This window comes from Schistocerca gregaria, chromosome 5 (genome assembly GCF_023897955.1).
Source record: "Schistocerca gregaria isolate iqSchGreg1 chromosome 5, iqSchGreg1.2, whole genome shotgun sequence".
Lineage (NCBI taxonomy): Eukaryota > Metazoa > Arthropoda > Insecta > Orthoptera > Acrididae > Schistocerca > Schistocerca gregaria.
The window spans coordinates 180,211,472-180,237,503 of record NC_064924.1 but is presented as its reverse complement, the minus strand read 5'-3'; the positions used below and the strand labels follow the sequence as shown (position 1 = coordinate 180,237,503).

At 39.5% G+C, this 26,032-nt stretch overlaps 1 protein-coding gene across 1 annotated transcript in view; it reads right to left on the bottom strand.

Moving 5' to 3' along the window:
• Positions 1-3,561: 3,561 nt before the first annotated feature.
• LOC126272238 (endoplasmic reticulum transmembrane helix translocase) overlaps positions 3,562-26,032 on the bottom strand; it is a 142,487-nt gene continuing 120,016 nt past the window's right edge. The window contains exons 21-22 of the mRNA XM_049974941.1: positions 17,325-17,468; positions 3,562-5,955 (exon numbers count right to left, since the gene is read on the bottom strand). Coding sequence (XP_049830898.1) covers positions 5,848-5,955; positions 17,325-17,468 — 252 coding nt within the window. The 3' untranslated portion in view covers positions 3,562-5,847. The remainder of the gene's footprint in view (positions 5,956-17,324; positions 17,469-26,032) is intronic.

Sequence of the window (26,032 nt, the reverse complement as noted above, 5' to 3'; positions counted from 1 at the left end):
TTGAAAACTATGAATGGGGTTAATTTATGTCCAACTGCTGTGCAAGCAACCATGATGGACACCCGCTGTTTTTCACCCCTGATGTAAGAACACTTATGTCTTTCTTTCCTTTGGCATCAACCATATAATTTGACAGCATGTCAAAATATACAGGTGTCTGGTCAGCACTTCCTATCTGACCAGAAAGGTATTATTGCTTTCCTGTGCGCCGCCTAATTATGAGGCGCTGAAATTCCACAAGTTTTTCTTCATAATTTTTTGGCAGCTTCTGTGCAACTGAAGTTTGCCTCCGAAGTGAAAAAGCCCAACGCTACATAAACAGATCAATCCAGCTGCGACTAGCATTAATATTTTCGATTTTTTTCTCTCTAGCAATTTCATGTGCCTTAATTTTTAAAATTTCTGCGTTCACAGACAGGAATTTCTGACACTGTTCTGTAACAAATCCATTTAAAATCACTTCTAGTGCACGATATCGGCCACACTTTGGATCATTAAATGCTTTCCTGCTCCTTGAACATTTGCTCTCATCAATCCCGTATAGCAGACCTGCAGCATGATTAGAACTTTGTTCCGCAAAAGAAATAACTTGCCTCTTGAATTTGGCACTATAATGAAAGCGCTTCATTGTGGTTCACTAACACTAACAAGCATTTCACAAAATTCCACGAAGCAACAGGTGCTCCTACATGAAATCTTATTGAGCCCCAGCATATCATTTCGTGCAACAATCCTAAAGCCTTTTGCATTGTTGGTATTTATGTGTAAAGAAATTTATTTTTGTTGCTATGAATATTTGAAAGGCTGCTACATTTGAAGATGAACAATAGGAAATTTCTATTTACTTTGTTGGATAATTTATGAAAATGCAGTGGTCGACACTATGGGCGGAGAAAAAAGCTCGTCTTCTACCTTTTTTTCAATTTTTTTGTACAGAGGTTTTGGCGCCTGTATTTATCTTTGTGCCTGCAAAGCATGCCTGTGTAGTGGCTACATGTATTCGAGAAGTTAGTTGTGGCGGCACCTACCAACATTTTTCAGAACTTCCGCTTACTTTGCACTCAATTCTACGCCGCAAGCTGTTTTCTGGATTAAAAAAAAATAGTGCGGCTTAGATTCGAGTAAATACAGTATACAGAGGACAGCCCAGATGGTTACAGGTTTGTTTGATACAGAGATACTGAAGAAACTGAACTGGAAGACTCTCGAAGATGATGTTGTTGTGGTCTTCAGTCCTGAGACTGGTTTGATGCAGCTCTCCATGCTACTCTATCCTATGCAAGCTTCTTCATCTCCCAGTACTTATTGCAACCGACATCCTTCTGAATCTGCTTAGTGTATTCATCTCTTGGTCTCCCTCTACGACTTTTACCCTCCACGGTGCCCTCCATTGCTAAATTTGATATCCCCTGATGCCTCAGAACATGTCCTACCAACAGGTCCCTTCTTCTTGTCAAGTTGTGCCACAAACTCCTCTTCTCCCCAATTCTATTCCTCCTCATTAGTTATGTGATCTACCCATCTAATCATCAGCATTCTGCTGTAGCACCACATTTCAAAAGCTTCCATTCTTTAGTCGTAAACTATTCCGAGAAAGTCTGTTAACAAAGTTTCAAAAATTGGTTGTAAATGATAACTCTAGGAGTATACTACAACCCCCTAAGAATCACTTACGTAGGGACCATGAAGATAATATTAGAACAATTACTGCCTGCACAAAGGCACTCAATCTATCATTCTTCTCATGCTCTGTATGTGAATGCAATGGGATGAAACTCTAATAAATAGAACAATAGAATGTTCCCTCTGTCATGCACAACACGGTGGTTTGCAGAGTGAAGATGTAGATGTATATGTATATGTAGATGCAAGCTGCAGTATTGTAGAATGGTAAACCATATACTTGAAAAGTCACAATCCTGTTGCTGTCAAATTCTGACACACACTTGTTGACATTTCTTCTTCTCACATCTGATCTAACACTATCTTCTCACAAACAAACCCCACTCATATGCAAAATCTGAGTGAAAACTTGGTGCAGAATCAATCCTTATACAATGAGTGTATGTGTTACCCCTGCCTACTCTGTGTGTTTAACTGGTAAATCATTTTCATATCCTAGGATGTACATTTGATGCCATTTTGTTGTCTTCACGATGTTGCAATTTTAATGGCCAACATTGTAGCATTTGCATTTTTTTCCTATTGTTCTGTTAACAGTTTATAGCTCTGAAGTGTGAAATTAATCCTGCTACAGTTTTCACAATGTATTAGTGCTTTCTTTCAAGGCCAATATTTTCTTTATGTTACATCTGTTTCAGAGTATCTGGGTAAAATACTTGGTGATAATCTCTGAAGCCTTTCATCAGTTATCTTGCTCAAGTATAGTAAACTACCCAGCTGGCACTGGAGCAATGTACCACTTATTTCTTTTGTTACTAGGATAAGTCTCTTGTGTACAATATTCCATCCCTGTGTTAGATAAACTGTGTATTGTTTTCATCCCTCTGTCTTGCAATTCAAACATCAATAACTTTAATTACTCTTTTCCTGGTACCATTAATGTGGTAACAGATTAATGCTCATGTGTGGAAGATGGATGTACGGTGATAACTGCTCAGCTTTGTAATAACTGCCAGCTAATGGATAGGCTGGTGAAAAGTTGAAAAACACTTACTGAGAAGTCAAACTTTCTGTTTCATAGCAAAAAATAGCTTTCAAAAGTTTAAAGTTAATGTCTTCAAAGGAATATTTTCTTCCAACAGGTAGAGGTTAATATGAACTTTGACGTCTTGAAAAGATTTCAACTCTAATTTCAAGTAATAAGTGTGTGTACTGTAAAAGAAGTGTTAAAAATATACTGCTGTGTGTTGATAATTCAATGGTGCCCAGTCTTATGCTGCATAGGAAAAAGGAATGAAATCTACCTGCATGTAAGATGTTTGGTTGAGACTCTTCCACCCAAGATTAACTCACCACAATGGATCCATTGTTACCAGGACTGATACCAATAAGCCTGACAGTCATGAACACTGCATATTTAAGCCTAAAATTCATGATCTTTATATCCTCCTCAGGGGTGAAATGTCATTGGAACCGACACCAATCCGACTAGTGGCCCCTAAAATGTTGGATTTGATATTTGTGTTGTGAAATATTATTGAATGCAATCAACTATATATACTTACTTAAGGTGGTGATAATATCATTCATTCTACTACTCAGCTATGTTTGATTCTATTATAAAGTGAAGGGGAAATGGTTTAGCTGTTACCAATTCTGGATTATTTAAAACTTTTGCAGCATATCAATGTGAATACTGCATTATAAATTTCACAAAAAGTTTATTTACTTGAAGGCACGAGAAAAATGAAATCAAGTGCTAAGATTATAAGTGTGCCATTAAATCGTAAAACAGGAAAGACACTGCTGTGCATTAGCTTTCCATATAATACTACATAATTCAAATTATAAAAATACTTTCAGTGGTGTGAAAAGAAAAAATGTACTAAATATAACCATGCCGTGACACTGCTTCCATATTTTTGTAAAAAGTAAATGTTAACCTTTATAAAATCATTTAATCAAAACCATTCAAACACAGTAAAAGATTGAACTGACAATGCACATGCAGGAAGCAATACGTTAGACAAAGATAGAGAATACTCTACGTTCCTCTTCAATGTGCCCCTGCTGCAACATTTAGAAAGCAGTGCACAATCATTTTGATGACTAATAATATGAAACTCAATTAGAATCTTAATGCAGCAGTTTCATTATAATGTAATAAGTGAATAAATGTGAATATGTACTTATAAAAGATTATAAATAAGGAATACTGCAGCAATAATACAGCCACCGGCGGCTAAAGTTGATCATAATTCAAATGTAAAAAAAAAAAAAAGCTGGTTACTGTTACATAAAAACTGTTTATCAACATTTTAACATTACAACAAGAAAATATGTTGTTCATTCTGACAGTATATAGAAAATGAATATTTGATAATAAATAAATAAAGGAAACAGCTCTCAGGACACAGTTATCTTTACAGACAAGCACTAACATTCCTCAAAAATTTACTACTACTTATTCAACATATCCATATCAAAACTAAACACCACTTAGAAAACAGAATAACATTTGAATTAAAAAGTTCGTGAATCATTTTAAAAATTTCCTGTTTTTATAGACAAGACATTTTGTACTATCATTAAATGAAGGAACCTATCATGATAGTAAAGTCAACAATCAAGCCATGTTCTTGAGCTTCATAACTTATTGAAAGAATTATGTTCCTCTTCTTCCACTTATAATCAGATAATGCAAGACATCTCAGAGTCATTGTTTTCGACACAGAGTACCTCTTAATATTTTTACATGTAATAATGGAGCTCAGATAGATGACTGACATTGAGCTACCAATGGAATGTCACAATACAAAGATTTTACCTTTATTTTGTCCTCTCACAAGTATCTTAAACAAGCATGTAAACATTTTTTAAACTGTAGTATGTATTATGCCAAACTGCTTATTATAAACTATTGATAATGAACTACAAAACATGAGTGTGTTTGAAATTGCACAATACTCCTGATACAATAACAACAGGGCTCATTTTTGATTACACACAGTAATATTTTCCTCCTTATGGGCCACATCTGATGTTCACTTAGTATGGCAAACAACAACATCCCCCATCAAATATGCTACTAACATTATCTGCACAAACCAACAGCACTGTCCTCTGGATTTCTTCTGTTGCAATCTTTTCTCGGCTGATTAAAGATGACCTGCATCTCTTTCACCTCAAATATATTTTAATTTTTACATACAGACAGGTTATAGTTTACTGCACATATTGCTATACTCGCTCTGCTTTTGAAACTACATTTTTTTGCGTTATACTTTCATATGACTCCAAAATTAATTTTGTTTGTTTTCATATATACCAAATATAAAAGAAAGCGGGTACTAAAGCAATATTAAACCTATACTGTAACAACAGACTATTCATAACAAAAATAAAAGTACACACAAAAATCACATGGTATTTGGTAGTGGTTCTAAGATAATAGTAAATCATTATTTACATTAAAAAAACAGAAAACTGGTAGCATTACATGTGGCTTTCTTTGGATTATAACTAGAGTAATCATGGATTCTAAGCTTCCATCTCCATAAACAAACTTGCTTTGATAAGAATTTTCATTATTTTGTCTGTTACAATTTGTGGCAATAAAACAGCCAGGGAGTAAATAACAGACAATGTTTATATTCTCTTATATCTCACGTGTAACCGCAAAGCAGGTAAACACGGCTTTAAAAAATTTATACTAGTCACCAACATGAATAATTTCATTTACCCCTTGAACATTACCATATTAGCATTAGAAAGGAGATAAAAATGTTGTAAAAATAGATGCAACTTTAGAAAAATGTATTGTTTCTGAGATACTTGACCTGTCTTGTTGTTCAAGTTTTAGAAACAAAATTTTGCAGACAGAAGATATCAAAGGTGTATTTTACAAATAACTTTCTTCCTCCAATTAACAAGTTGTACATTGTCAACAGCAACAGCTCTGACATAACACATTTTTATTACATAAATATATCTTATTTACTGAGTACCATAAAGTTACTCTGTATACAAATATACTTTCATGGAATATATATACAAAGAGGATAAATTTACAATGTACAGTTTTTACATTTGTATTTGGTGGCATATTCTCAAAAATGATGATGTAACACTGCTTGCAAGTTCCATGAACTTAATAGAGTGGACAAAACGCGATCACAGATAATTATGAATGAATACCTTCATGAGATATTGTGGAATGCTGGCTTAATCAATATGCAGTCTTCCTTCACCAAACAACCACAAACAGATCCGGTCTACTACAAATGACAGCACAAAATCTGCAATCAGTACCTGGACCAGAATTACCCGGAACTGAAAATAAGAAAAAGTCACAGGTTAGTGAGCACACTGGATCTGTGTATTTTGATAATCACTAAGCTAAAAGGTCTAATATTTGCATGCATGAGTGTGTGGCTCACTACATTGCACTGGTATTGCAGCTCAACTGAAGTGAGGAGTTGCATAGTGTGGAGTGAGCAATGGCAGAAAGGAGACAGTGGAGGGGGTGGGGGGTGGGGGTGAAAGGATTGGGAAGAAAGGTGGTTGGCGGTGGGATAATGATGAGGCCCAACTGAGCTCACTCTGGTGCCAGCAGGTGGACTTGTGTGCGACACACACTGATGTGGACAATAGGTTTTGGGGTGGGGGAGTGTGTGTGTGTGTGTGTGTGTGTGTGTGTGTGTGTGTGTGTGTGTGTGAGAGAGAGAGAGAGAGAGAATGGACGAATAGGGAGATTGCAGAGAGGAAGGTGTGAGTATAGACTGAGTGATAGTGCATGCAGAGGTGGTGTGGGAGGACATGGGTAGAGTTAGGTGTGGGGCAGAGGCTACTGAAATCAAAAAAAATTTTTTGTTCAGTACAATTTCCATTTACAAAGTTCAGAAAGGCTGCCACCCCATTAATTCTATAAAGTCTCACCCAACATTCTGGCTACTCATGGAAGGCATATCAGCAGTGACAAGGGTCCATTGCTTAGTATGCTAAAGAGCTTATCACAGACCTACTCCACAAGCAGACTACCTGTGCCACAGCCATGCATGGTAGCATGACAATCTATCTTGGAATGTGGACAGATGGGCAACTGCAGTCAGACACCCATCAGATGTTCAAAGGAAGGTAAACATACAAGATTGACATATGTCAGTGAGGTGTAGTCGCTGGAGCTACCTGATAGGAATGCAGTCAAAACCAAAAAGGCATGTCTGACTCATGTTGGTCAATGGGTAAATGCAGCTAGAGCATCAATTTCCACCAATGACCAAACTGGTGAAACAGCAGAAACTTATCATCTCGGTAATACGATTATTAAGATTGTCAACGTCTATAGTCATAAAACATACAAAACCACTATAGGACGGAGAATTCTAAGTTAAATCATGTGCAGTGCATATCCACAAATACCACACTATGGGTAATTATTTATAGTTAATATAAGAATAATAAATTTACTAATATCAAGAAAATTAATAGCACCAAAAATAATTAATGTTAACAGCCTGAGGCACACCATTGTATCTGGCTGAGTGAGCACTATTTAATGACACTATGCAATTTCAGGGTAAGCACTGTACTCAGAAACAAGCCATAATTAATTAAAATCCATCAATAAATTGTAATAATCACTAATTATACATTTCCCAGATAGGCAAGCATGTCAGCCTGGGAAAGCTATACTGTATAGTCATAGTGTAGTGTGGTTTGGTTAGATAGATATTTTATGGTGGTGGTGGTGGTAGTAGCAGCAGTGGAGGCACTTAAAGTCAGGAAATAACTTTTTTTGTACATAAATCCTAAACAAAGTGACGTATTCTGATGAACGCTAGCACACACAGCAGGCAATGCCCATTAAAACAAATACCATGTATGTAATGACAGGTGCAAAGGATTAGAAGATTCTGGTTAGAAACAGTTCGAAAAAGTCTTAATATTAATTTCCTGATTTCTCTCAAACTATTAAGAAAAACATTTTGAGTTTTATATATGTCAATAGGTGGCATATGCAATCATGAACATTCATTGCTTTAGTTTTCCTGTGTCCATTAGATTTTACAAATTATTTCAAGTTGTGCATTTTGAGCTCAAAATTGTGTATTTACTGACGTGGAGGAGGAAAGAATTCAATGTAAGACAAAACTGTTGAAGTGTGTGACACCTTATTCTGGCAGTGTGCATGAGACTTCCGTACCACCTGCACTGGGAGACACTTGGTTTACCCGTTATGTTTGAATGAAGTTTTTGTGGTAGTCCGGGTGGCATCTAGCTGACGATTGAGATATTTTACCTTTTCATCTTGTAGCAAAGTTGTTCCTTCAAGCTGGTTTTAGTTCATTAACTGTTTTTACAATTTGTTTTGTAATATCTGTTGCTTCTGTTAAATCAAGTCTCCCTTGTCTTTGCAGTGTTTCTATTTTAATAGTCTAGCATTCTGATTGAGTGAACTAGTAGAAAGCTTTCTTGACTCTTACTGAAACAGTTTTGAGCATTTGTTTATTCCATAAATGGGGAACATACTATTCAAATAAATTCGATGTTACAATACTGTAAGCATGTCATTCGCCACTGCATGGCAGTCTGCTAAGTGCCTCTGTCTTATAATTTTGAGGTCTAAAGATGGTTATCGAAGACTGAAATCAATTACTTAGTATCAAATAACAGGGTCTATAACAGAAAATAAGTATAACAAAGTAAAAAAGTATTTAGAAAATTGTGGTCACAGATTTGTAGAATTCCGTGAGCTGCTGAGCCTAAATTTGTCTTTATTTGACCATCATTCTCAAACAAAACAGCCTTTGACTTTTTCATTGATCTTCAACCATAATGTATTCCACACCTTCCTCTCTGCAGTCTCTCTCTTTCTCTGTTCTGTTTTGCCTCCCAGTCCCTTCCTCCACACCATTCCACAACAGATGAAACTCTCCCTGCCTGTGGCAGAGCGAGCTCACCAGTACTATACTTCTATCCCACACATTTGCTGCCTTTCCCTCACTGCTGTCAGCCACCCTTCCTTCCAACTCTCCTCTCACCTCTACATCTCCTTCCTCCCATCATCCACTCTACAAAACAAAATGCTCACCCCCGCACATGTAGGCATACATGTGTATGCATGTGTCTGTAGGTGTATTCTGCAATAGCTCTGGTGAACGACATCATTTGACAGCTTAACAATGTTTGCAGCCTCATTTACTTGCATCTCAACCATTCAACCCAAATCAATTAGTTCTGCTGAGTGGACCCTTACTCCTTCCATTATTTATGTTCCACCAAGATCTTTTGATTATCTCGTTAATACTGATTTGTTAGAGTTGTGGAGCACCTTGTGTGCTTGCTTATGACTATTTACTTAGGCAAAAATAATACGTCTGCACAAATTAACATTCCACAAGCAGTGATTGTTCAAAATTCAGGCTGCTCACTTGTTACAAGATTTAGAAATGAACGAACAATGGGACTACGATTTGACTGATGTTTGGCATACAAAGATGAAATGTAATACCAAATATTCAATGCAATCATGAACACTATCTGTCAAAACCCACTAAATCTCTATCAATGGCAAGATCAACAACTAATTCACAATACAAGCAAACACAAAGTGGCATGTAAGCAAACAACATCTCTTTCGTGTTACTAGACATACAGACCTAAAACAGAGCAGCATCAACAATTTAACTGTTTGGTAATCAGAGAGCAGAATGAGATTCACTGGAATAATTCAGAAAAATTTTAACTTGTCTATGAAGGACCCAACTCACAAAACTTTCAAGTATTGGCAAATGAGATTTATCTGTAGTCCTTATCAAATATGACTACTAGGGTTTACAAACAACAATTTAAGAAGCCCCCCCCCCCCCCCCCCCCCATGAACCATGGACCTTGCCGTTGGTAGAGAGGCTTGCGTGCCTCAATAACACAGATAGATGTACTGTAGGTGCAACCACAACGGAGGGGTATATGTTGAGAGGCCAGACAAAGGTGTGGTTCCTGAAGAGGGGCAGCAGCCTTTTCAGTAGTTGCAGGGGGCAACAGTCTGGATGATTGACTGATCTGGCCCTGTAACACTAACCAAAATGGTCTTGCTGTTGTGGTACTGCAAACGGCTGAAAGCAAGGGAAAACTACAGCCGTAATTTTTCCCGAGGGCATGCACCTTAACTGTATGATTAAATGATGATGGTGTCCTCTTGGGTAAAATATTCCGGAGGTAAAATAGTCCCCCATTCGGATCTCCGAACGGGGACTACTCAAGAGAATGTTGTTATCAGGAGAAAGAAAACTGGCGTTCTACGGATCGGGGCGTGGGATGTCAGATCCCTTAATCGGGCAGTTGGTTAGAAAATTTAAAAAGTGAAATGGATAGATTAAAGTTAGATATAGTGGGAATCAGTGAAGTTCGGTGGCAGGATGAACAAGACTTTTGGTCCGGTGAATACAGGGTTATAAATACAAAATTAAATAAGGGTAATGCAGGAGCGAGTAAAAAAAAAAGGGGGAGTGAAGCAGTGCGGGTAAGCTACTACAAACAGCATAGTGAACGCATTATTGTGGCCGAGATCGACAGGAAGACCACACCTACTACAGTACAAGTTTATATGCCAGCTAGCTCGGCAGATGATGATGAAATTGATTAAATATATGATGAGATAAAAGAAATTATTCAGGTAGTGAAGGGAGACGAAAATTTAATCGTCTTGGGTGACGACAGTAGGAAAAGGAAGAGAAGGAAACGTAGTAGGTGAATATGGATTGGGGGTAAGGAATGAAAGAGGAAGCTGCCTGGTAGAATTTTGCACAGAGCATGCCTAACTTAATCATAGCTAACACTTGGTTTAAGAATCATGAAACGAGGTTGTATACATGGAAGAAGCCTGGAGATACTAGAAGGTATCAGATAGATTATATGATGGTAAGATAGATATTTAGGAACCAGGTTTTAAATTTTAAGACATTTCCAGGGGCAGATGTTGACTCTGACCACAATCTAATGGTTATGAACTGTAGATTAAAACTGAAGAAACTGCAAAAAGGTGGAAATTTAAGGAGATGGGACCTGGATAAACTGAAAGAACCAGAGGTTGTACAGGGAGAGAGGGAACAATTGACAGGAATGGGGAAAAGAAATCCAGTAGAAGAAGAATGGGTAGCTTTGAGGGATGAAGTAGTGAAGGCAGCAGAGGATCAAGTAGGTAAAAAGACGAGGGCTAGTAGAAATCCTTGGGTAACAGAAGAAATATTGAATTTAATTGATGATAGGAAGAATATAAAAATGCTGTAAATGAAGCAGGCAAAAAGGAATACAAACTTCTCAAAAATGATATCGACAGGAAGTGCAAAATGGCTAAGCAGGGATGGCTAGAGGACAAATATAAGGATGTAGAGGCTTATCTCACTAGGAGTAAGATAGATACTGCCTATAGGAAAATTAAAGAGACCTTTGGAGAAAAGAGAACCACTTACATGAATATCAAGAGCTCAGATGGAATCCCAGTTCTAAGCAAAGAAGGGAAAGCAGAAAGGTGGAAGGAGTATATAGAGGGTCTATACAGGGGCGATGTTCTTGAGGACCATATTATGGAAATGGAAGAGGATGTAGAGGAAGATGAAATGGCACATACGATATTGCATGAAGAATTTGACAGAGCACTGAAAGACCTGAGTCAAAACAAGGCCCCAGGATCAGACAACATTCCATTAGAACTACTGACAGCCTTGGAAGAGCCAGTCCTGACAAAACTCTACCATCTGGTGAGCAAGATGTATGAGACAGGTGAAATACCCTCAGATTTTAAGAAGAATATAATAATCCCAATCCCAAAGAAAGCAGGTGTTGACAGATGTAAAAATTACCAAACTATAAGTTTAATATGTCACAGATGCAAAATACTAACGCGAATTCTTTACAGACGAATAGAAAAACTGGTAGAAGCCGATCTCGGGGAAGATCAGTTTGGCTTCTGTAGAAATGTTGGAACATGTGAGACAGTACTGATCCTATGACTTATCTTAGAAGAAAGATTAAGGAAAGGCAAACTGACGTTTCTAGCATTTGTAGACTTAGAGAAAGCTTTTAACAATGTTGACTGGAATACTCTCTTTCAAATTCTGAAGGCGGCAGGGGTAAAATACAAGTAGTGAAAGGCTATTTACAATTTGTACAGAAACCAGATGGCAGTTATAAGAGTCGAGAGACATGAAAGGGAAGCAGCCGTTGGGAAGGGAGTGAGACAGGGTAGTAGCCTCTCCCCAGTGCTATTCAATCTGTATACTGAGCAAGCAGTAAAGGAAACAAAAGAAAAATTCGGAGTAGGTATTAAAATCCAGGGAGAAAAAATAAAAACTTTGAAGTTCGCCGATGACATTGTAATTCTGTCAGAGACAGCAAAGGACTTGGAAGAGCAGGTGAACGGAACGGACAGTGTCTTAAAAGGAGGGTGTAAGATGAATATCAACAAAAGCAAAACGAGGATAATGGAATGTAGTTGAATTAAGTCGGGTGATGCTGAGGGAATTAGATTTGGAAATGAGACACTTAAAGTAGTAAAGGAGTTTTGCTATTTGGGGAGCAAAATTACTGATGATGGTCAAAGTAGAGAGGATATGCAATGTAGACTGGCAATGACAAGGAAAGTGTTTCTGAAGAAGAGAAATTTGTTAACATCAAGAATAGATGTGTGTGTCAGGAAGTCATTTCTGAAAGTATTTGTATGGAGTGTAGCCATGTATGGAAGTGAAACATGGACGATAAATAGTTTAGACAAGAAGAGAATAGAAGCTTTCGAAATGTGGTGCTACAGAAGAATGCTGAAGATTAGATGGGTAGATCACATAACTAATGAGGAGGTATTAAATAGATTTGGGAGAAGAGGAGTTTGTGGCACAACTTCACTAGAAGAAGGGATCGGTTGGTAGGACATGTTCTGAGGCATCAAAGGATCACCAATTTAGTACTGGAGGGCAGCGTGGAGGGCAAAAATCGTAGAGGGAGACCAAGAGATGAATACACTAAGCAGATTCAGAAGGATGTGGGCTGCAGTAGGTACTGGGAGATGAAGAAGCTTGCACAAGATAGAGTAGCATGGAGAACTGCATCAAACCAGTCTCAGGACTGAAGACCACAACAACAACAACAATTTAAGAAGGGTGACACGGAAACAAAGATACTCATCAGGAAAAGGATTCTTGTAACAACTGTGAGAACTATCCTCCAGGAGGAAGGCGATCATTCCTCTGGTGCAAAATTTGTGAGTAAAGTGTGGCTTTCTCTCTTGCAGCATATAATATGATGTTTTGAAATGCAACACATTTTAATTCTCCAACAATTTCTGCACTATTCAAATAATCAAATGTAACTTGAGTTTTCAGATCTCCTCACAAGTTAGATCACAATCATGGTCATCACACACTTTAAAGGACTCCTACAAGGGATGTTAAAAATGTATCCGACCTTATTTTTTTAATGTTGAAATCAAGAATGGTGTCAGGACTCGCACACTTTCTTTGTTTGTAAGTACATGTAGTGCACATGCCTAATTTTTTTCATGACTTTGGAAACAATTAGTTACCAGCTAGCTGTTGACAAGTGAACATGTGTAAGTGGTAGTTAGATTTTATGTTATTGGCAAAATGACAAAAAAGTGAAACAGCATTATTGCATCAAATTTTGTTTTAGGCTTGGTAATTCTCAAGTTGAAACAATCTGCAAGATTCAACGAGTGTTTGGGGACGAAGCAATTGTTACCACACATATAAAGGAGTGGTACAACCAAAGATGGCCACTCACCAGTGAAGAGTGAAGCATGTTCAGATAGGCACTCAATATCCACAAATGAGATTGTTATTTATCACATAAGGACTCTGGTGAGGCAGGTAGGCAAATCATGATCAGCAAACTTGCGGATGAGGTTAAAATTAGTACTGGATTCATTCATTTAATTTTAACAGAACATTTGGCCCTCAGGATGATCAAAGCAAAATGTGTGCTAAGGTTGGTACAAACTGAGCAGAAGCAACTTTGTTCAGAAACTGCACAGGATATGCTTGATACTGTGACCAGTAATCCCAACTTTCTGAACATAGAGGTCACTGGTGATGAGTCTTGGGTTTATGGGTATCATCCCCAATTTCTCCATTCAGTAATGAAATTTTCAGACTGATGGTCTGAAGACTGAGACACAAAGATCTGGGGAAACTGGAGTTGTAATGTTCTCAGCTGTGGCAAACTTTTCTCTTGCCATTTAATATTTGTTGCATGAGCTGATTTTTATCTCCAAAAGACTTATTATAGCTGACACAGAAGAGAATTTCTATGATGGTTGCTATGTGCAGATGAGATATTTGTCTCATCAACCTGCGGATTGTGCAATAACTTTCTCTGGTAAAATTACAATTTATAAATAATATTTCAGATGGAACAGTAGGTTGCACCTGTGTTTACTGTCATCCTGTGTCAAATCCCATTTTCCACTAGACTTGCCATTCATTCACAAAAGTTTCAATATCAAGTGGATATAAATTGCTCAACTGCTCTATATGGAAATTTCAGATTGAGACTTAAATCAGTTACACAATCCCAAGACTTCTAAAAAACCTGCACCATGGCTTTGACTGACTTTTTGTGTGTCCTTAAATTAAAAAGGTCCTCTCCAAAATCACTTTTAGCCTTAGACATTGAACTTTAAACATTCAAAATAAAAAATTACAGTCGATGATAAAGACAGTTGATAAATAAAACCATAGCAATTGGAGTACCATCATACAAAATGGAAACTTATCTCTGTAACCAATAAAATTTGGATACATGCTACATAAAAAGTTTTATACGATTTAGTCTGTACTAACATCCCTGAGGCAAGTCTTGTACTGCTGCAAGTTGGGCACAATTAAATGCATGTTATATGTGTGTGGAATAACAGAAAAGAGAGTTGGAACTTATTTCATCATAGCAATTTCTTATTACTTCCACCTGCACAAGAAACAGTAACATAAAGGGAACAAGAACATTTATTGTGGAGAACTGATACACTCATGACTTACCATCAAAGCTGATGACATATGGTCACTGACTACAATATAGATAACAGAGTTTCACCGCAACACTGTTTGCAGCACAGAATAAGCACGCCGACAGCGCTCCACATGGCAAACACATACATACCTCTCTGACAGATATTGGTGATCAGCTGATCACACCCCCACTGCATACATGATCTGTACTGGTCCTACCCCCCTACATATAAATCAAGCCTCCTGAAACACTGTGTGTGTGTGTGTGTGTGTGTGTGTATCATACACTTGAAAAATAATATACATGCTTCTGTAAGTAACAAATATAACAATGGAATATCAACAATATTATGAAAAGGATAGATTACTACTCACTGTAAAGATGACACATTGAGTTGCATACACACACAACAAAAAGACCACCAACAGTACTTGCAAATTCAACAGCTGAAATCTCTTTTGAACCCAAAAATCCCTCCCATACAACCTGGTCACTCAGGGACAGCATATCTGCAGAGACAAGAATTCTTTTGCCCAATATGATGGTCTCACGAAGACCTTCAGAGACAGGCACTATCCCCAGACTTGGTCCGCACACAGCTTTGCTGTGCCATTTCCCCTCACTCTCAATCCTCCCATCACACCCAAGAACCAGCTTTGTCACCCAGTACCACCCCAGGCTGAAACAACCACACACATCCTTCATCAGCACTTTGAGTATCTCTCATTATGCCCTGAAATGAGGGAAAACCTACCCAAGATCCTTCCCACCCCTCCTAAAGTGGTGTTCTGTTTCCCACTCAACTTCCACAACATCCTAGTCAATCCCTATGGCACTCCCACCCAGCCTCTTGCCACATGGGTCATATCCCTGTGGAAGACCCAGTTGCAAGACATGCCCAATCGACCCACCCAGCACTTCCTATTCCAGTCCTGTCACAGGCTTATCCTGCAACATCAGAGGCAAGTCCAGCTATGAAAACAGCCACGTTACATACCAATATTGCTGCAATCATTGCACAGCTTTTTACATAGATATGACTAGCAAACAGCTGTCCACCATGATAAATGGCCACCACCAAATTTTGGCAAAGAGCAAAGTGCACAAATCTGTGGCACGACATGCAGCTGAACATAAAATGCTTGATTTCAATAACTGCTTCATGATCCAAGTCATCTGGACCCTCCCCTCCACTACTAACTTTTATTAACTGCAGTGGTGGGATTTATCCTTACAACACATTCTCCACTCCTAAAATCATCCCAGCCTCAACCTATGTCAACCTACTAACCCCACATCCTCCTCCCAACAGTTTCTGCACCTTCTGTTCCATCACTTCTTCCAAATTAATGTCCTATCACACTTACTATGTGCCGCTCTCTGCCAAGGCCTCCATCAGCCTTTTCTCCTACCCAGCTCCTCTCCTTTTTTTACTCCCCTCCCCCCATCCCCCAACACCTAAGTGCGACTGCAGCCTTGTCCTGCCACCATGTAGACCCTGCATGTCCTCCAGGCATCACTGACTTTTCTCCCCCACTCATACCCAGCTATCCCTCCCAATTTTCCATCCCACTCCAGACGGCTGCTGCCTTTCAACATGACACAGTTGCATTTTGGATGGAGATAGTGGTTATGTGCACGTGTGTGTGTGTGTGTGTGTGTGTGTGTGTGTGTGTGTGTGTGTGTGTGTGTGTCTGTGTGTGTGTGTGTGTGTTTCTGAAGGAGGCTTTAGGCAAAATCTCAATATCTGCAAGTCAATGTGTCATCTTTACACTCAATAGCAATCAATACCTTTCATAATACTGTTGATAAGTGACAAATCTTTCACAATTTACCTACGCAGTAATTCTGTTCCCATCAAAATGTTTTACAATTACTGTTAACTGAATCTTAACATTTGTTATCATCTTACCACTGCATCCAGTATCTGAGTTATTCAGCTTTGGTTCAAAGCAAATTGTAACAACATGCTAAACAACAGCTAGTCACAAACTGTGCAAAGTCTCTCACTCCCACACCCCAAAAAAATCATCCCACTGAATTTTCCAACAGCCATATCTTGTCACAACATCTCCATAATGTTATTTCTATTTAACTATCAGAAAGAAATTAATCTTTTACATTTTTCTGGGTTTTATGAGCAAGAATGCCATATAAATACCAGTTTTACCTCTTAATGATGTAAATGAAATAGAAAGAAACTTCCACATGGGAAAAATATATTAAAAACAAAGATTCCAAGACTTACCAAGCGGGAAAGCACCGGTAGACAGGCACGATAAAAGAACACACAAAATTTCGAGCTTTCGCAACCGGCGGTTGCTTCGTCAGGAAAGAGGGAAGGAGAAGGAAAGATGAAAGGATGTGGGTTTTAAGGGAGATGGTAAGGAGTCATTCCAATCCCGGGAGCGGAAAGACTTACCTTAGGGGGAAAAAAGGATAGGTATATACTCGTGCGCGGAACTGCCGGTTGCGAAAGCTCGAAATTTTGTGTGTGTGTGTGTGTGTGTGTTATTTTATCGTGCTTGTCTACCGGTGCTTTCCCGCTTGGTAAGTCTTGGAATCTTTGTTTTTAATATAGTTTTACCTCTCATTTTGATATAAACCATTAAATAACAAAATGAATATTGTTATTATTAATAAGCATGACTGCTCTAAATTCTATGCATAGGTGTACTTACCTCTGCAGGAAATTCCACTATTTCAAACTGGTACGCCATTTCAGGCACTAGTCCCATAGCTAAAATTAAAATAGCTGCAGCCGACCCAACAATGCTGTACAGTAATGCTTTGTTCTCTGTTAAACTTTCCATGAATGGATGACCCTGTAGAAGTCAATTACAAATGTTAATATAACAATTAATAGAAATGTTATTAGTATTAATTACAACTTGATCTACTGATAAATCAAAACTTAATCATGTTGCATCAGCAAGATTGGCAATTATTATCTGAGATGCAGCCTCCAATAACTGTGACAGTCCTTCACCAGCAATGAAAATAAAATCATGCCAGCAAAACATCAAATAAACGTACAAACATCTACTGAAGACCGCATGAGAAATTTGACAGGCAAGAGATCAATAAACAGTCACAAATGCCTCAATTAGTTAGGTTGTATCCATTCTTGTTATTTATGTAACACCTAAAGTGAATCTCAATCTTCCACATATTGCCTAAGATCCCCCAAGTGATAATAGCAGGGTAAATGAACAGCAAAAAATAGCAAAAGAATCATAGTCTATCGTCCTGTACACATACAAAAATTAACTGTTTCAGACCTGAATTTTTCTGGAGGAAGGAAAATTTTTCTTTATGGGGTAATGCTCTTAGGTGATTTTTTAACTGATTTCAGGTGCAAGATTTATACAAAAATACATAGTTTGTGCATTTTGCTTCATGTTATGGACTAAAATAACCGATTACAAATTATTATCTACTGTAATAAATAGTAAAATGACAATTCAATAATTACCACACAAAATAATAACAATATTCAATTACACAGTGGAATATAGCAAACCAATCACATTTGTGTACTCTGGTGGTCATGAGCTCAACAGTTGGCAGTACTCGTGTATGATTGAAAGGCTGGACATTCACAAATATGTATCTCAGGTTTCCATAGAGAAAAATAGACACAATAAAAGTAAATGTACACAGTTGTAGCCAGAAGGACCGAAAGGGTTAAGGTCTCCCAACGCAGTTTCTGTCTGTATGTTCAGGCCAATTTCAGAAACTACTGTAGGGATTTTGATATGATTTTCACAAGTAGATAGACTGAGTCATGAGGAAGGCTTGCAGGCACAGGTAACGTAAGGTTGATAACAGTAGTGCCAGGCTGGCGAGAGCTACTGCTACCATTATCATACTGCAACAAGGAGGCCAGTGTGAGTTACTTGCGACTTCCTAAATGATATAAAGTTGAAAAGAACAGATTTTTTGGTACAGAGATAATGCTTGGACAATGAAGGGAAATGTGGGAAAAAGTCTCACAGAAAATGTAGCTGGCACTGAGTCGGGTGGCCTGCAAGTGGCAGTAGCTTGTGCCAGACTACACTGTGGTTAGGCAGACCTCTCTGAACTGGAGCTTATGACCGGCAGATAGTAAACAGAAGCTGATCACACCGAACTGGCATCACAGTCAGGCAGCATGAAGTAGGGTCCATCGAACATACATTTATTGCGTTTAGTACTGACTTGAACACAGAACAACTTCGAGCAGTGAACACATGCAGTGTTACTGGTTATTTAAATATATTTGGCGAGTTTACAAACCACTATATTGGGGACTTGGGCTATTTTCAATTCATTTGCCAACTGAGACATTGATCCACAGTCTGCATTTTAGTCTTGTGATAAAGGTGAATAAACTGTTAGTACTGGACTTTAAAAATTTCAGTTGGTAAACGTCATTTTGCAAATTGCATCTCTCTTCAACCTAAGATTTATTTATTCTGATCTCTACACCAGGACCAATTATTTTTATTTTATAAATGTCTGATGAGGTTACAGTATCCCCATGATGACAACAGAACCAATTAGTTAACAAAAAGCAATACATGCCCAATACTTCATATGAAAATGATGAACTTGTTCTCTGTATTTTAATTGTATTCCCATGGCCCATAAACAAAATTACCACTATGCCAGGTAAATCGTCAGAGGTGGGTCACTAGTTGTAGAGATCTAAATGACATTCACTGCTAGCATTTTCCTATGACCTTCTTACAACTATCATTGATGGCCATGATCTCTACCCAGTCTCAGGTGTTGAAAATAAAGAAATAAGCCAAATTTAAGATGTCACAATTACTGGTGGCACTTCCATGTTAGTTTCAGTGCAGAGGCAGATTTAAAAAGAATGATTTCAACTGTTATTGCAATCAATGTTTTGACATTATTGCAAAATATGAAAATATTACAGCCAAATTGTTGCAAAAGGAACATTTTCATTTCTTTCTGAATCTCTTTCATTTATTTATTTATGGCACCTCTATTCCATATATGTTTCTGCCTACTATGATTTTTATGAAGCATGTAAAAATCAGGTGGAAAGTGTTGCTGTAGGTATACTGTCACTTCATCAGGCATTTGGAAATAATAAGTAATGTATATCATCATGGACTACTGTTGCTGTTTATCCATGCCAACAGAACAAATAATACTATACAGGAGACTACTTTCTTACATAGCTCAGTTTATGTTTGTTATAACCGTTCTGAAATTCCCACTATTGTAGTATTTATTTCTATTTACACCCATGATCTGTTGTTGAACTCAGACAACCCCTCATCAACACACGAGTGCCAAGGCAGTATTAAAAGATCACAAAAAATTGTGTTATCTTTTAAGTGTGCATGTGTGCCACTAACATCTGCATGTGAAGGGTTGGTCATTCTTCATATTTGTTTTACTAACATAAGCAGCTAATAGATACATTTCAGGCCAGAAGACCTGTGGTGAATGTACATGCTCTCTGCTTAAGAGTAAGACTGAAACCTATTTTATATCTAAAATTAGAACACTCTGCACTAAAATACATTCGTGTTTGGTAGATGACACACTGTAGTTTCTACAGAATCTATGGCCACTAAATAATCAACTTTTAGAATAGTACACAAGTTTCTTTCAATAATCTATCAAATAAAGTTGTGTTCTCTCATACACAACGTTTCACAACATTTAATGCCTATAAATGATTTTAAAAAAACTAAAAAGTTTGAGTTGTAAGAAAACAATCTCCCATTAAATGTTAATTTAAGGGATTGGGGGGGGGGGGGATTGGCACCATAAATAAGTTATGTATAAAGTTCTACATAGAAATTTAAAATGACAGTTGAAGGAGAACGGTTCAGAACAACTGTAACTGCAAGGCTTCGGAAAAATTTGCATGTCATATAGTGACTTTGCCTCTGAACTACACAGACAATAGTTACACATTATATGTGATCTAGGTAGTTAGTTTTTTGTGAAAGAGTCATACAATTACATCATGCCACAAGAGAAAACAAGACTGGATAAAAACAAAAATAATTAGGAATGAACATTTAGAAATACCTTAAAAAGAGATAAAAACCCATGATCTAGGGGTAGCATCTTTGATTAATAATAGAAACGTCCTTGGTCCCGGGTTTCAGACCCACCACTGTTTAAATATAGATCAATAATCAGCATTGGTGGCCAAAGACTTGCAGCATAAGAAGTTATCCTCATTCAACCAATGGTCTTGTGAAAAGAGCAGAGGAGTGGACAGAGATTCAGGGCACACTCTTGTCCGTGGAGTGGGAAATTGCCCTTAAAGGCAGAAGAATCTGCAATGATCAACAGCATGAGGATGCAGAAGGCAATGGGAATCCTTGCATTACAGACACATAAGGTGTATCCACACGACATGTGGCCAGTAGTTGAAAAAGTGTCATGATGATCTCTCCTTTGGCAAAAGATTTTGGAGTAGTCCCTCCCCCCACTCAAATCTCTGCAAGGGGACTGCCAAGGGGTAGGTGACCACGAGAAAAAGACTGAATAACCAATGAGAGGATAATGTTCTACGATTCAGGGTGGGGAATGTCAGAAGCTTGAACGTGGTAGGGATGCTAGAAAATCTGAAAAGGGAAATGCAGAGGCTCAATCAAGGTATAGTAGACATCAGTGAAGTGAAATGGAAAGAAGACAAGGATTTCTGGTCACATGAATATAGGGTAATATCAACAGCAGCAGAAAATGGTGTAACAGGCATAGGATTCGTAATGAATAGGAAGGTAGGGCAGAGAGAGTGTTACTGTAAGACGTGCAGTGACAGGGTTGTTCTCATCAGAATCAACAGCCAATCAACACCAACAACTATAGTTCAGGTATACATGCTGACATCGCAAGCTGAAGAGGAAGATATAGACAAAGTATATTTGGTTTGGTTTTGTTTAGGGCGCAAAAACATCTAGGGTTATACGCACCCATGTGAGAACTCTAGAACACAAAGACAAAGAGAGGAGTTAAAAATGACTATATGTTAGTCCCAATCAACTGAAGAGAAGACAGTTAAAAACAGGTACATAGAACAAGGTCTATAAAAATATGCCATAGAGAAACCATATTGTTCCGATGGATAAAAAGTAAAACCTGGTCGACAGCCTGTGCATCATTCATTAAAATGGTTGATAACTCAGACGGCAAACAAAAATGAGAATTTAAGTGGTTGAAAAATGGGTATGCCATCAGGAAATGACAGACTGTCAGAGGCTGATAGCAATGGGACAAAGTGTTGGGTGAGCACCTCTTAACAAATGGCGTTAGCTAGAAAGACAGTGCTCAATAAGCAACCCAGCTAAAATGATTTCCTCATGGCGAGAGGGCTGAGAGGAGGTCGTCCAAGCTGCTGGGAGACATTTAATAAACCAGAGCTTGTTCCTTTGAAGGGAGGACCAGTGGTGATGCCAAAGTGACACCACCTGCTGACAGACGGCAACACAGAAATCACTGGAGGGAATGGAAGAACTAGTGGGTTGAGGTACGAGGACTGTGTCTCAGCAGCGCCCTCACGTTCTGTCAGACTGAAGTGACCAGGAACCCACATAAACATCACAGAGGCTCCATCAAGAGTGAGCAAGTGGCAGCTTTCCTGGACCCTTGCACTAAGGGATGGGTGGTTTACAGCACTGAGAGAATTGGAGCAGATGAAGCAATTGAAAATCCTGTGCCGCCGGATGTACTGTGCAGCCTTATAAAGAGTGAAGAGCTTTGCTGTAAAAACTGAGCAGTGTTTCGGAAGCTGATACCAAAGAACGTTGGTGCCAATGACGAAGCCACACTTGACGCCTCAGTCAATCCAAGAGGACCAAAAAGTTTCCTATTGAGCACGAGCCCCAGGAATTTTGTAGTTTCAATGAACAGAAGAGCAACAGGCACAAGATGTAAAGATGGTAGAAGAAACCAATTGCACCACCAGAAATTCATACAAACAGTTTTGTCAGTGGAAAAATGAAAGCCATTGTCGATGATCCATGAGTAGAGACAATTGAGACATCGCTGAACACACTGCTAAATGAGGCAAGTCCATGGAGAACTGCAATACATGGCAACATTGTTAATGAAAAGGGAGCTGGAGATTCCCATCTGGAGACAGGTCATTATAGCATTAATGGCGATAGCAGAGAGGACGACACTCAGGCACATCGTTTTACTGGCTAAAGGTGTCCGACAAGGCAGAACCCACATGTTCATTGAAAACTCGGTCTTTTAAAAATTCCTGAAGAAAATGGGGAATGCAGCCATGGAAGCCTCACGTGTAGAGTGTACGGAGGATACTCGACCTCCAGCAGGTGTCGGAGGTTTTCTCCAAATCAAAAAACACGGCCATGGTTCTGGAATTTCCGCAGAAAGCTATTCATAACATCGATGAAAAAGTGATGAGATGGTCAACTGCAGAACAGTGTGCTTGAAATCCACACTGTGCAGTGGTTAGTAAATTGTGAGACTCGAGCCATCTTGCCAGCTGGGCATGTATCAAACATTCCATCACCTTGCAAACACAGCTGGTGAGAGAAATGGGGCGGCAGCTAGAAGGAAGATGTTTGTCCTTCTTGGGCTTAGGTATGGGTATGATAGTGGCTTCATGATGATGCGGTTGTACATAAGGAAAAAAAAAATAAATAAATAAATAAATAATGTAAATGTAAATAATGTGTGACTAGGGCCTCCCGTTGGGTAGACTGTTTGCTGGGTCCAAGTCTTTCAATTTGACGCCACTTCGGCGACTTGCACATCGATGGGGATGAAATGATGATGATTAGGACAACTCAACACCCAGTCCCTGAGTGGAGGAAATCTCCGACTCAGCCGGGATTCGAACCAGGGCCCTTAGGAATGATATTCTGTTGCACGGACCACTCAGCTACTGGAGATGGACAAAGAGAAAGTGCTTGCCTGCAAGAGAAAGGTGCTGCAGCATCTAAATGTGAACATCATCTGACTCTGGGGCCGAAGGTAGGGATGAAGTGAGAGCACGATCGAGCTCCCTCATAGTGAAGGCAGCATTGTAGCACTCACTATTCTGAGAAGAGAAGGGTGTGGCCGGATCCTCTCGTCTCGTTTCCAATGGAGGAAGGCAGTGTGATAGTGGGAGGAGCTCAAAATCTCCACAAAATGGAGACACAAGGTGTTGGAGATAGCAAGAGGATCCACTGTGACATGGTTTGCTACTGTCAGGCTGGAAATTGGGGAATGGCCCTCGATCCAAGAGAGCCGTCGGAAGTTGGCCCACACGACGGAAGAGGGAGTGGAACCGTTAAAACAATTAGTAAACGAAATCCAGACAGCCTTTTTGCTATACCGAAGAATGTGATGACACTGTGCACACAACTGTTTATAGAGAATGCAGTTTGCCATTGTTGGATGGCGTTAAAAATGTGCGGCATGCCTCAGTCCATCAAGGGACTTGGACACGGCGCGAAGCAGAGGGAGTATGAGGAATGAAATGTTCTGTGGAGGTAAGGATAATGCTTGTAAGATATTCAACCTGGTCATCACAACTGGGGAAATTTTGTTCATGAAGGTCGCCAGGGAGGAGTAAAGCCTTCAGATGGCCTCAGAAAGCTGCCAGGGGATGGTGTGCATTACAGTCACTGAGCAACTGAAAGGGGTGAGGTAGGTGCCCAATAAGCTGGAGGAAGGTTGTTGTCCTGGTGACATCGAATAACGGAGGGGAAATGCCGAGTGAGGACGGATAATGTGGACTGCGATGCTTGAAGCCGCGTAGTCAGCATAACTACCCCATGAAATGGAATGCCATCCTTGAGGGGAAGGTCAAACTGGACCGGGACGAAATGTGAGAACTCAAAGTGGTCCTGAGGATGAAATTTTGTTTCCTGGAGGCAGAGTACAAGTGGATACTGCAGTTCTAAGAGCAGCGGGAGGTCCTCTTTGTTGGATCAAAGGCTACGAAAGTTCCATTGGAGGAGAGTCATGTCGAAGAATAATGGAAGGGGTTTCACCTCGGCAGTACCAGAGTGCCAGCCTTCGAAGACTCACTGCTACAGGACACAGAGGCTGGAGGATCCTGCTCATGAGGTCTAGAGGTGTCAGCATTCTTCTTCTGTCTGCGGAGTTCAGGGCAGAAAAATGGTTGGTGATGTGCACTGGCAACACGGTCAACTGGCCAATGGTATCACAGGGCGACACTGTCGAAGAGGATCTGCAAGTCAGCGAAGGAGAAGACCATTTCCCTTCATTTGATTTCTTGGAGCCTTTCATGTTGACAGAGGAAGACACAGATGTTTGTTGGCTGGAGGGTGTAGGAAGTGGGGGTATTCCTTCTGTCCTTTCAGCCTGCCGGTTGTGTAGCAGGGTGGTGGTGGTTAGTGTTTAACGTCCCGTCGACAACGAGGTCATTAGAGACGGAGCAGAAGCTCGGGTTAGGGAAGGATTGGGAAGTAAATCGGCTGTGCCCTTTCAAAGGAACCATCCCGGCATTTGCCTGAAACGGTTTAGGGAAATCACGGAAAACCTAAATCAGGATGGCCGGAGACGGGATTGAACCGTCGTCCTCCCGAATGTGTGTAGCAGGGACTTGGTCCCCTTGAGGCATATGTTTGGTGGCTTGTTGCACAGTTGGAGGAGGAGATGGGGACTCTACCATGACGCTGGGCATTTTCCCAACCGCGGTGCTAAACTTGAAGCTGCATGTCTGCGTGGCTATGTCCTTCACGTAGCAAGAACAGTACTGTAGATGCTAGATGGTAGAACGCAGGGTTTCCGATTAACCACAACTTGCAAGTGACTGGGTAAGGCACTTTTCCCTTCACCTGGCTCTCCTGGACAGCCGCTCATTGAGGTACATGGGACAATCTCAGGAGGAAGCAGCATGGTCGCCATTACAGTTCATACAGCAGAGGGAATGAGGCGGACAACTGCCCTCACGAGCATCCCTACTGCGGATGATGGGTATCGACATAACTCCAGAGTGTGATTGTAATGATGATATTGGTAACAGCTCATCGGGTTCAGGATGTACGGTTGTATCATGATAACTTCATAGCCTGCTTTGATCTCAGTCAGAAGCATCACTCTATCAAAAGTGAGAAAAGAGTGCATGTGGGCACTAAGGATGCATCTACATTTTTCACCACCTGATGGACTGCAATGACACTCTGATCAGAGAGGTACATTTGGATCTCTGCCCCAGTCAGACCATCGAGTAGCCTAGTGTACATTAACACTTTGGAAAGAATTCAGCATGCAATGGACCTCAACATGAACAAGATAGCCATGGAGAAGTGAAGCTGCAAGCAGCTGTTGTGCTTGAGAATCAAAAGTAGTCTCCAAAAGCAAAGTGACGCTTATAAACAAGAGAAGGATTTCACAGGGCTGGCAACTGCATCAAGGCCTTTCTAAA